At 46.6% G+C, this 11,509-nt stretch overlaps 1 protein-coding gene across 2 annotated transcripts; it reads right to left on the reverse strand.

Annotated features, from left to right (window-relative positions):
• Nucleotides 1–1,703: 1,703 nt before the first annotated feature.
• On the reverse strand, nt 1,704–3,803 carry her8.2 (hairy-related 8.2). 2 transcript variants are annotated; one of them, XM_058418902.1, is made up of 4 exons: nt 3,573–3,803; nt 3,396–3,491; nt 2,637–2,718; nt 1,704–2,344 (listed from the first exon to the last, which is right to left on the reverse strand). In XM_058418902.1, exons 1-4 carry the CDS (start codon nt 3,633–3,635, stop codon nt 2,004–2,006), a joined length of 582 nt encoding a protein of 193 aa, XP_058274885.1. In that variant the 5' UTR covers nt 3,636–3,803; the 3' UTR covers nt 1,704–2,003. The 2 variants fall into 2 exon arrangements, with proteins under 2 accessions (XP_058274885.1, XP_058274886.1); XM_058418903.1 differs by having other exon boundaries at nt 2,637–2,715; nt 3,573–3,801.
• Between the last annotated feature and the right edge of the window lie 7,706 nt (nt 3,804–11,509).

Raw genomic sequence — 11,509 nt, forward strand, 5'->3', positions numbered from 1 at the left:
ACACACACACATATACACATACACACACACATATACACACACACATATACACATACACACACACATATACACATACACACACACATATACACATACACACACACATATACACATACACACACACATATACACATACACATACACACATATACACATACACACACACATACACACACACATATACACATACACACACACATATACACATACACACACACACATATACACATACACATACACACATATACACATACACACACACATATACACATACACACACACATATACACATACACACACACATATACACATACACACACACATATACACATACACACACACATATACACATACACACACACATATACACATACACATACACACATATACACATACACACACACATATACACATACACACACACATATACACATACACACACACATATACACATACACACACACATATACACATACACACACACATATACACATACACACACACATATACACATACACACACACATATACAGCTCTGGCTGAACTGTTTGCTTTTATACAAAAAGAGTGGTATAAAGTTCCCCAACAGCAGTGTGAGAAACTGGTGGAGATCATGGAGCCAGAACCCATGCAGATCGGGGATTTCCACCAAATACTGATCTCTTAATGTTATTTATCCAAAGCATTAACACAATCTGTTTACAGATTATTAGCATTTTGTTTTATTTGAGTTATTAAAGCTCTGCTAATACTGCATGATCTTGGGTTATTTTGATGTGATGTCATTTCCTTTAAATATACGCTCTAAATAATTATATTTATATTTGGAATTTACGAGAAATATTGTCAGCAGTTCACAAAAAAATAAAACAAAACTCTTCATCTGACCAATAGATGAACCTGGAAGAAAAAAACAGAAGAAACTCATTATTTTGCAATGGGCTCTTATTTTTTTTCCAGAGCTGTGTATACAGTATAAATACACACACATATTGATCATTTGATTTCCCTCACATTCTCCACATTTAATCTCCTGGGCCCGTATTCACAATGCTTCTTAGAATTCTCTCAGAACGCTCCTATCTTATCCTAGAAATGAACTGTCACTGTATGAGACTGTGAAAGCCCTTCAGTAGTTTGTGTGATCAGGCTGCTGATGGAAGGTTGTGACAGACACGAAGTCATCACTACTGACCTGTTGCATTTTTCCAGTTGCCAAATAACTTTTAGGCTTAAGAAGCTTTGTGAATACGGGCCCTGATGTTTAATAACATTAGGAATGAAATCACAAGTTTAAGTTAATTTACTGTACAGTGTACTGGTGAGCTGCGACAGGTGGGCGTGGCTTTCACTGGAAATGTTTCTGAGTAGCCTTTGGCTCTCTCAGCTCATTAGCATTAGCAGTGAAGACTGTATGCAGTTCTGAGTTTGAAATCAGACAAATCAGATCTCTAAATCATCTGAGAGATGTTCACACCTGCAGTAGAAGAGAGGAAACCTGGGTTCCAGGTGTTTTAATAATCTGTTAAATATAATACTATCTGCTGAAAAGCTTGTGTCTGAATACTTTTGGAAGCTTAGCGTTGTCCAGTGCTGTTTCCGGAGCGGTCAGCATCCCACCCCTCAAGTTTTAATTTAAAGCAAAACAAAGTCGATTTTATTGTTTATTTATTAATAACAGGTTAATACATTTATTAGGTACAGAGGTCATACAGAGGTCACAGGCTCTACGGTATTAGTCAGCTAGCAAACACAGAGCTAGCTCTGGATTTTATTTAATCCAATAAATGACAGTGTTAATAAAATAAATAAACACAGGAGCATTAACTGCCTTCTACAATGCAGGCTACAGGAAGTTTACTTCAGACAGGAAGTAACAAGCTTCAGAAGAGAGCCACTAATCTGGACCACACGCTCACCAACAGGTATATCTATAAGATACATAGCAGAGGAGGGTCTAAAACGCACACACACACACACACACACACACACACATACAGTATCCTACCAAGGCCTCCACATTTCCAGAGCTGTCAGATGCGGGCTCTTGGTGGGGGGCAGCCGAGTCAATAGGGCGGGGTCATTAGTTAGAGTTGGCAGAGCCACACTGGGTGCTGAGGACACGTCGTCCACCTCACAGATTCTCAGTGTCCCTGACTCGGACCGAGTTGATGGGGGTTTGGACGGAGTGGATTTGGGCAGTGAGTGGAGCAGGTGGTTAAGGAGATGAGTGCCGAGTGTTTTGTCCATCCAGTCGCAGGACAGCAGCAGGTTGTGGACTTCATGCATGCACTGGATGTAGCCGGTGCTGTACCACTGATGTGCCTCCGGGTCCATTATCAGTTCTGATGAGGGGAGAATCGGGGAAAAATCAGGTCATGAATTAATTCTGAAAATCTGAGTGGGGCTTAAACACGTGACAGGAAAGAGTTGAGCCAATCAGCTTCTGGCATTCAAATTCATAACAGATTCCCAGGAAAATGGAGGAGTTTCCTGTTTTGCGTCTTTATAAACTATGGATGTTTAGAGGAGTGTAAAGGATTTTCTGTGGAGATGTTTCAGTCTTCCGCTTGACGTCAGGGGCAGAAAAGTGAAGCAGGGCTCGCTGTAGGATTAGCGTACCTGTCTGTCTCTCACCTGTAACTTTATTACTCTGGATGTTCTGTAGGTGTTTAACAGTCATCTCTAGAATATCAGCCTTCTCCAACTTCGAATGCTGCTTGAAGAAGAGAACAGCGCTTGTTAAAATCAGGGAGGAGCCAAACTTCATTTTATTCAACACGTGTATGGATGTGTGGACATGTGATACAGCGAGAAAGGAGTCGCACAAACTTGTGGTCAATATTAAAGACATTCATTTTTCAGTCCAGTGATTATATACTGCACTGTATTGTCACGGGCCAATCAGATTTCAGCTTTCAAGCTTCTGAAGCTTATGGCCAGAAATTGTGCTTGGTGAATAAATAAATGTGTGGTGTTGAATTCTGCCAGGGTTTTGTATGGTCATTGTAATCAATGTTTGTTTCCAAGGAAACAAACTCATTACTGTAGTTAGTTTGAGCTGAGCTGTAGTTAGTTAGCTTTTGAAACTATCCGATTGTACTCGTTAATTATAGTCGTATAGTCATGATTTTGTAATACTGTTAATTCTTTCCAAATGATGAGAATTACTAACAAAAGAACTGAATAGAGGATATGTAGAGGAGATGATTGGAAACAAACTCAGAAATATAAACATTTTGAGATGAAACATAATATATAATTAGTTATTTGTGGTGTGTGTGTGTGTGTGTGTGTGTGTGTGTGTGTTTAATAGATGAATTCAGATTCAGCAGCAGTTTGTAAATAAATAAATCAGGAACTGTTTCAGGTTAAAAACTGATCGATGAAACTCACGTCCAGCCCGAAGACTTCCACCACCATCTCTCTGAGCTGCTCCAGGCACTGATTAATCCTCTCTCTCCTCTTCCTCTCGATCAGAGGCTTCCTCAGCTGAAGAGAGAGAGAGAGAGAGAGACTGAGTAATTCAGCACATAAACAACAGAAAGAGAGAAGTGCTTGGATAGTTCATACCTTCCTCTCGTCCCTGCTGCTGTTCTGTCTGTCTGCGCTTTGGGTCGCACCTACCGCAGTCATGACTATCACACTTTATTTCTGGGAGAAACTTATGGACGTGTGTGTGTGTGTGTTGTAGAGAGGTGTGTGTTGATGAGGAGTGCGTGCTGCTCAGAGCTCGACTGCATTTATACAGCTCTGATTAGCATGTGAATAGAGGAAGGAGAGAGCAAACACACACACAGCATAATAATAATAGCATTCTCACCCCACAAACCCCCCATCTCTCTCTCTCTCTCTCTCTCTCTCACACACACACACCATTTATTCTCTTCCTCTCTATTTCCCTCCAAGTTTATCATCTCAGATCTCTAATGGTCTTACTCTCTTTTTCTTGCTTCTCTCTTTGTCTCTCTATTCTAACCTTTATTCCGGTCTCTTCCTCCATGTTTGTCTTCCACGCACACTTTATATTCCCATTTTTCTCTCTCTTCTTCTTCACATTCAGTCAGAACTGAAATCCATATGCAACAAGTGTCAACAAGATCCGCTCTCTCTCTCTCTCTCTCTCTCTCTCTCTCTCTCTCTCTCTCACACACACACACATCATGACAGATGTCCACCCTGTGAGTATTGGGATGAATAAAGTATCTATCTATCTATCTATCTATCTATCTATCTATCTATCTATCTATCTATCTATCTATCTATCTATCTATCTATCTATCTATCTATCTATCTATCTATCCCAACTCGTCATCCTCTAAACTCCACTTCACTCGTCTGCTTTGTGGAAACTTTCCCCAGAATGAATGAGCATGTGTTTGATATGACAGAGAAAAAGTCAAACCAAAACCGTTCCCTAAAATAGAGAATATAAAGCATCATATCATCGTACTGTGCAAATATAACTATATAATTTATATAAAATATAAATAATTGTTAGTGTATGTGAATGAGTGCGTGAATCAGTAATGAGCATTTTCACTTTATTATATTATAAAATTGTAAAAATCATATTTGTATTCGTAAAAAAATTCTGAAATGCCTGTGCCTGGACACTCTTCTGTCCAGTGATTCTTCTGGAAGAAATGGGCGTGACCTCTGAAGCTGGACGTTAAATTGGTGTGAATTCCATTAGGCGTTTGTGTCCGGATGTCGGGGTGGGTGGGACGTCCTTCCTCTCTGTGGACTCTAGCCAATCAGACAGTCTGTTTGCTCGTGTATACAGAACAGGGCAGCTCTGAGGTTGGATAAGGAGCTGGGAGGAAGCAGTGCTGGCCTTTGACCTGTCAGATCGGTAGCTTTGTCGAGACGAGAAAGTGAGAAAGGGAAGAAAATGGAGAAGAAATGACTGCACAGATGTCGTGTTGAGAACATACATCAGTTATGAGCACAGCATGAGGATCAGCATGTAGCCTGCTGTACATCAGCCTGATCTGGAACACAGCCGTTGTTATCAGGACTGTGGGAGACCACAGCTTTAGCTGCACCGTGGTCAGATGTCCAGTCAGGATCAATCTGATGAGGAATTAAACCCGAGCTCAGCTGCCTGTGTTTGATTTGGGCTGTGCGAGTGCCAGGCGCACGAGCAGAACGTGGGAAACTCATGCAGACAAAAGGGTGCATTGATCTGAGGCTAATGAGCGTGAAAGAGGGAGTGACCTTGTGCCTGCAGGAGGGAACAAGGAAGTGGGAGGCAGGTGTACAATAGAGAGAGTGTGTGTGTAAGAGAGAGGGAGTGTGTGTAAGAGAGAGGGAGTGTGTGTGAGAGAGAGGGAGTGTGTGTGTGAGAGAGAGGGAGTGTGTGTGAGAGAGAGGGAGTGTGTGTGAGAGAGAGGGAGTGTGTGAGAGAGAGAGGGAGTGTGTGTGAGAGAGAGGGAGTGTGTGTGAGAGAGAGGGAGTGTGTGTGAGAGAGAGGGAGTGTGTGTGTGAGAGAGAGGGAGTGTGTGTAAGAGAGAGGGAGTGTGTGTGAGAGAGAGAGGGAGTGTGTGTGAGAGAGAGGGAGTGTGTGTGAGAGAGAGGGAGTGTGTGTAAGAGAGAGGGAGTGTGTGTGAGAGAGAGAGGGAGTGTGTGTGAGAGAGAGGGAGTGTGTGTAAGAGAGAGGGAGTGTGTGTGAGAGAGAGAGGGAGTGTGTGTGTGAGAGAGTGAGAGGGAGAGTGTGTGAGAGAGGGAGTGTGTGTGTGGGAGAGAGAGGGAGTGTGTGAGAGAGAGAGGGAGAGCGAGTGTGTGTGTGAGAGCGAATGTGTGTGTGAGGGAGAGGGAGTGTGTGTGTGAGGGAGAGGGAGTGTGTGTGAGGGAGAGGGAGTGTGTGTGAGAGAGAGGGAGTGTGTGTGAGAGAGAGGGAGTGTGTGTGAGAGAGAGGGAGTGTGTGTGAGAGAGAGGGAGTGTGTGAGAGAGAGAGGGAGTGTGTGTGAGAGAGAGGGAGTGTGTGTGAGAGAGAGGGAGTGTGTGTGAGAGAGAGGGAGTGTGTGAGAGAGAGAGGGAGTGTGTGAGAGAGAGAGGGAGTGTGTGTGAGAGAGGGAGTGTGTGTGTGAGAGAGAGGGAGGGTGTGTGAGAGAGAGGGAGTGTGTGTGAGAGAGAGGGAGTGTGTGTGAGAGAGAGGGAGCGTGTGTGAGAGAGAGAGAGTGTGTGTGAGAGAGAGGGAGTGTGTGTGAGAGAGAGGGAGTGTGTGTGAGAGAGAGGGAGTGTGTGTGAGAGAGAGGGAGTGTGTGTGAGAGAGAGAGGGAGTGTGTGTGAGAGAGAGGGAGTGTGTGTGAGAGAGAGGGAGTGTGTGTGAGAGAGAGGGAGTGTGTGTGAGAGAGAGGGAGTGTGTGTGAGAGAGAGAGGGAGTGTGTGTGAGAAGAGAGGGAGTGTGTGTGAGAGAGAGAGAGTGTGTGAGAGAGAGAGAGGGAGTGTGTGTGAGAGAGAGGGAGTGTGTGTGTGAGAGAGAGAGTGAGTGAGAGAGAGAGGGAGTGTGTGTGAGAGAGAGGGAGTGTGTGTGAGAGAGAGGGAGTGTGTGTGAGAGAGAGGGAGTGTGTGAGAGAGAGAGGGAGTGTGTGTGAGAGAGAGGGAGTGTGTGTGAGAGAGAGGGAGTGTGTGTGAGAGAGAGGGAGTGTGTGTGAGAGAGAGGGAGTGTGTGTGAGAGAGAGAGAGTGTGTGTGAGAGAGAGGGAGTGTGTGTGAGAGAGAGGGAGTGTGTGTGAGAGAGAGAGGGAGTGTGTGTGAGAGAGAGGGAGTGTGTGTGTGAGAGAGAGGGAGGGTGTGTGAGAGAGAGGGAGTGTGTGTGAGAGAGAGGGAGTGTGTGTGAGAGAGAGGGAGTGTGTGTGTGAGAGAGAGGGAGGGTGTGTGAGAGAGAGGGAGTGTGTGTGAGAGAGAGGGAGTGTGTGTGAGAGAGAGGGAGTGTGTGAGAGAGAGAGGGAGTGTGTGTGAGAGAGGGAGTGTGTGTGTGAGAGAGAGGGAGGGTGTGTGAGAGAGAGGGAGTGTGTGTGTGAGAGAGAGGGAGTGTGTGTGTGAGAGAGAGGGAGTGTGTGTGAGAGAGAGGGAGTGTGTGTGAGAGAGAGGGAGTGTGTGAGAGAGAGGGAGTGTGTGTGTGAGAGAGGGAGTGTGTGTGAGAGAGAGGGAGTGTGTGAGAGAGAGGGAGTGTGTGAGAGAGAGGGAGTGTGTGTGAGAGAGAGGGAGTGTGTGTGAGAGAGAGGGAGTGTGTGAGAGAGAGGGAGTGTGTGTGAGAGAGAGGGAGTGTGTGAGAGAGAGGAGAGTGTGTGAGAGAGAGAGGGAGTGTGTGAGAGAGAGGGAGTGTGTGTGAGAGAGAGGGAGTGTGTGTGAGAGAGAGGGAGTGTGTGAGAGAGAGGGAGTGTGTGTGAGAGAGAGGGAGTGTGTGAGAGAGAGGGAGTGTGTGTGAGAGAGAGAGGGAGTGTGTGAGAGAGAGGGAGTGTGTGTGAGAGAGAGGGAGTGTGTGTGAGAGAGAGGGAGTGTGAGAGAGAGAGGGAGTGTGTGAGAGAGAGAGGGAGTGTGTGTGAGAGAGAGGGAGTGTGTGAGAGAGAGGGAGTGTGTGTGAGAGAGAGAGAGTGTGTGTGTGTGAGAGAGAGGGAGTGTGTGTGAGAGAGAGGGAGTGTGTGTGAGAGAGAGGGAGTGTGTGTGAGAGAGAGGGAGTGTGTGTGAGAGAGAGGGAGTGTGTGAGAGAGAGAGGGGGTGTGGGTGTGGGAGAGAGGGAGGGGGTGGGAGAGAGAGGGAGTGTGTGTGAGAGGGAGGGGAGGGGTGTGAGAGAGAGGGAGTGTGTGTGAGAGAGAGGGAGTGTGTGTGAGAGAGAGGGAGGTGTGTGTGTGAGAGAGAGGGAGGGTGTGTGAGAGAGAGAGGAGTGTGTGAGAGAGAGAGGGAGTGTGTGAGAGAGAGAGGGAGTGTGTGTGAGAGAGAGGGAGTGTGTGTGAGAGAGAGGGAGTGTGTGTGAGAGAGAGGGAGTGTGTGTGTGAGAGAGAGGGAGTGTGTGTGAGAGAGAGGGAGTGTGTGTGTGAGAGAGAGGGAGTGTGTGTGAGAGAGAGGGAGTGTGTGTGAGAGAGAGGGAGTGTGTGTGAGAGAGAGAGGGAGTGTGTGTGAGAGAGAGGGAGTGTGTGAGAGAGAGAGGGAGTGTGTGTGTGAGAGAGAGGGAGTGTGTGTGAGAGAGAGGGAGTGTGTGTGAGAGAGAGAGGGAGTGTGTGTGAGTGAGAGCGTGTGTGTGTGAGAGCGAGTGTGTGTGAGAGAGAGAGTGAGAGGGAGTGTGTGTGAGAGAGAGTGAGAGGGAGTGTGTGTGTGAGGGAGAGGGAGTGTGTGTGTGAGAGACAGTGAGAGGGAGAGTGTGTGTGAGAGAGAGGGAGGGAGAGGGAGAGTGTGTGTGAGAGAGTGAGAGGGAGAGTGTGTGAGAGAGGGAGTGTGTGTGTGAGGGAGAGAGAGGGAGAGCGAGTGTGTGTGTGAGAGCGAGTGTGTGTGTGAGGGAGAGGGAGTGTGTGTGAGAGGGAGAGGGAGTGTGTGTGAGAGCAAGTGTGTGTGTGTGAGAGAGGGAGTGTGTGTGTGAGGGAGAGGGAGTGTGTGTGTGGGAGAGGGAGTGTGTGAGAGAGAGAAGGGAGTGTGTGAGAGAGAGAGGGAGTGTGTGTGAGAGAGAGGGGAGTGAGTGTGTGAGAGAGGAGTGTGTGTGTGAGAGAGAGGGAGTGTGTGTGAGAGAGAGGGAGTGTGTGTGAGAGAGAGAAAGAGGGAGGGAGTGTGTGTGTGAGAGAGGGTGTGTGTGTGTGAGGGAGAGGGAGTGTGTGTGTGAGGGAGAGGGAGTGTGTGTGTGAGAGCGAGTGTGTGTGTGAGAGAGAGGGAGTGTGTGTGTGAGAGAGAGGGAGTGTGTGTGTGAGAGAGAGGGAGTGTGTGTGTGAGAGAGAGGGAGTGTGTGTGAGAGGGAGAGGGAGTGTGTGTGTGAGAGAGAGGGAGTGTGTGTGTGAGAGAGAGGGAGTGTGTGTGAGAGAGAGGGAGTGTGTGTGAGAGAGAGGGAGTGTGTGTGAGAGAGAGGGAGTGTGTGTGAGAGAGAGGGAGTGTGTGTGAGAGAGAGGGAGTGTGTGTGTGAGAGAGAGGGAGTGTGTGTGAGAGAGAGGGAGTGTGTGTGAGAGAGAGGGAGTGTGTGAGAGAGAGAGGGAGTGTGTGTGAGAGAGAGGGAGTGTGTGTGAGAGAGAGGGAGTGTGTGTGAGAGAGAGGGAGTGTGTGTGAGAGAGAGGGAGTGTGTAAATGGCAGGTGCTGCTTTGGAAACAACTCATTTACAGCAGATGGTCAGTAAAGCCAGACGGACTGCAGGAACTGTCGGATTCTCTCCATTTTTAAGTAATCGTTCCTACATGATGTTTACAGTTTTTACAACGAAAACACAGATTTGTCTGAAACGTTCTTTTGGATTGCTCCTTAGGCTTCATAGAGCCTTCATAGAGCCTTCATAGAGCCTTGGGCTCTGTGTTTCCATTCTGTAAACTGTATTGATTTCCACACATCACTTCCTTTATGTTATTTTGAGTAGATTCCTAACATCAATTAATCCCAATTAAACATTTCCTACACAACGTGAAGAACACACTCGAGATGATTGTACTTGTTGCTGAGACTCACACACACTTGTATGATTCTCAGACACACACACACACACATTCTGCTTCAGGATAATTTAAGTCAAAGCATCATTAGGACCATTTAAAGGACTGTGGTTTGGGGGATGAATAATAAGTCCCGTCTCTCTTGAGGGAAAAAAAACCTGATGTCCCAGTAAAAACACCCCGTTCCCTGGGGGATGTAGAGTGGACATGCCCACCGTGTGAGGCAGCACTGGTCCTTTCATGTCCTGTTACACTCCACCATCTGGCCCTCCACACCTCGATTCAGAGAGCATGTGGGAATAACGACTTCACTGATTTTTCCTAACGGTCCTCTCCATCAGCCTGAGTCTGGAGCTCTGTTCAGTTCTGTTAATAAACAGTGTGTGACGATAACGACATCCCATGATGCACCTCTCCATGCAGGGGAAAGGATGCACACATTAACTAGATTTTGGCAGAATGCAAATGAAGCTAATGGACAAGCTTTAATCTTGTAGCTTGTACTACGTGCTTTTTAAAGCTATATTTGTATATATATTTATTTATTTATTACACTGAAAATGACCCCAAACTATAAACCTACATTTTACTTAAATGTAAAAATTTTCATATAAAGATTAGTAAACAATAAAAAATTTGGCCACAATGAAATATTTAAATAAAGTACTAATATAATCAAATTAAACATGATTAAACACAATCCTTATCTAAAATAAACAAATAAATCCATTTGTTTCTAAATCCAAACAAATCTAATGTTTGATATTAGGATTTAGATTTGTTTGGTATTGAGCAGTTTTATGGTAAATAAAGTATTTGTATCCAGTTAAAGACATTTCACTTATATAGATTTAAAATAATTCATTGTCTCCCGCTTATCCGTAGCCGGGTCGCGGGGGCAGCAGTCTAAGCAGGGATGCCCAGACCTCCCTCTCCCTAGCCACTTCCTCCAGGTCTTCCGGGGGAATTCCAAGGCGTTCCCAGGTCAGCCGAGAGACATAGTCCCTCCAGCGTGTCCTGGGTCTTCCCCGGGGTCTCTTCCCGGTTGGGCATGCCCGGAACACCTCCCCTGGGAGACGTCCAGGAGGCATCCGAAACAGATGCCCAAGCCACCTCAACTGGCCCCTTTCGATGTGGAGGAGCAGCAGCTCTACTCCGAGCTCCTCCCGGGTGACAGAGCTCCTTACCCTATCTCTAAGGGGACGCCCCGCCACCTTGCGAAGAAAACTCATTTCGGCCGCCTGTATCCGGGATCTTGTCCTTTCGGTCATGACCCAAAGCTCATGACCATAAGTAAGAGTAGGAACGTAGCTTGACTGGTAAATCGAGAGCTTCGCCTTTCGGCTCAGCTCCTTCTTCACCACAACAGACCGGTACATAGACCGCATTGCTGCTGCCGCTGCACCAATCCGTCTGTCAATCTCACGCTCCATCCTTCCCTCACTTGTAAACAAAACCCCGAGATACTTAACTCCTCCACTTGAGGAAGGAACAGCCCTCCAACCTGGAGGGGACAAACCACCTTTTTCCGGTCGAGAACCATGGCCACGGATTTGGAGGTGCTGATCCTCATCCCAGCCGCTTCACACTCGGCTGCGAACTGCCCCAGCGCATGCTGTAAGTCCTGGCTCGAAGGAGCCAACAGGACAACGTCATCTGCAAAAAGCAGAGACAAAATCCTATGATCCCCAAACTGGACTCCCTCCACCACCTGGCTGTGCCTAGAAATTCTGTCCATAAAAATAATGAACAGAACCGGTGACAAAGGACAACCCTGCCAGAGTCCAACATGCACTGGGAACAGATCTGAATTATAGCCGGCAATGCGAACCAAGCTCCTGCTTTAAAATAATAATCCAAAAAAAGTATTAATTTATTGATTTA

This window comes from Hemibagrus wyckioides, linkage group LG20 (genome assembly GCF_019097595.1).
Source record: "Hemibagrus wyckioides isolate EC202008001 linkage group LG20, SWU_Hwy_1.0, whole genome shotgun sequence".
Classification (NCBI taxonomy): Eukaryota; Metazoa; Chordata; class Actinopteri; order Siluriformes; family Bagridae; genus Hemibagrus; species Hemibagrus wyckioides.

Coding starts and splice junctions, on each gene's coding strand:
- her8.2 (XM_058418902.1), bottom strand. CDS start 3,635: ATGACTGCGGTAGGTGCGACCCAAAGCGCAGACAGACAGAACAGCAGC. Junction 2,719..3,395: donor TGGAAGTCTTCGGGCTGGAC/GTGAGTTTCATC, acceptor CTCTTCTTCAAG/CAGCATTCGAAGTTGGAGAA. Junction 2,345..2,636: donor CCAGAGTAATAAAGTTACAG/GTGAGAGACAGA, acceptor TCCCCTCATCAG/AACTGATAATGGACCCGGAG.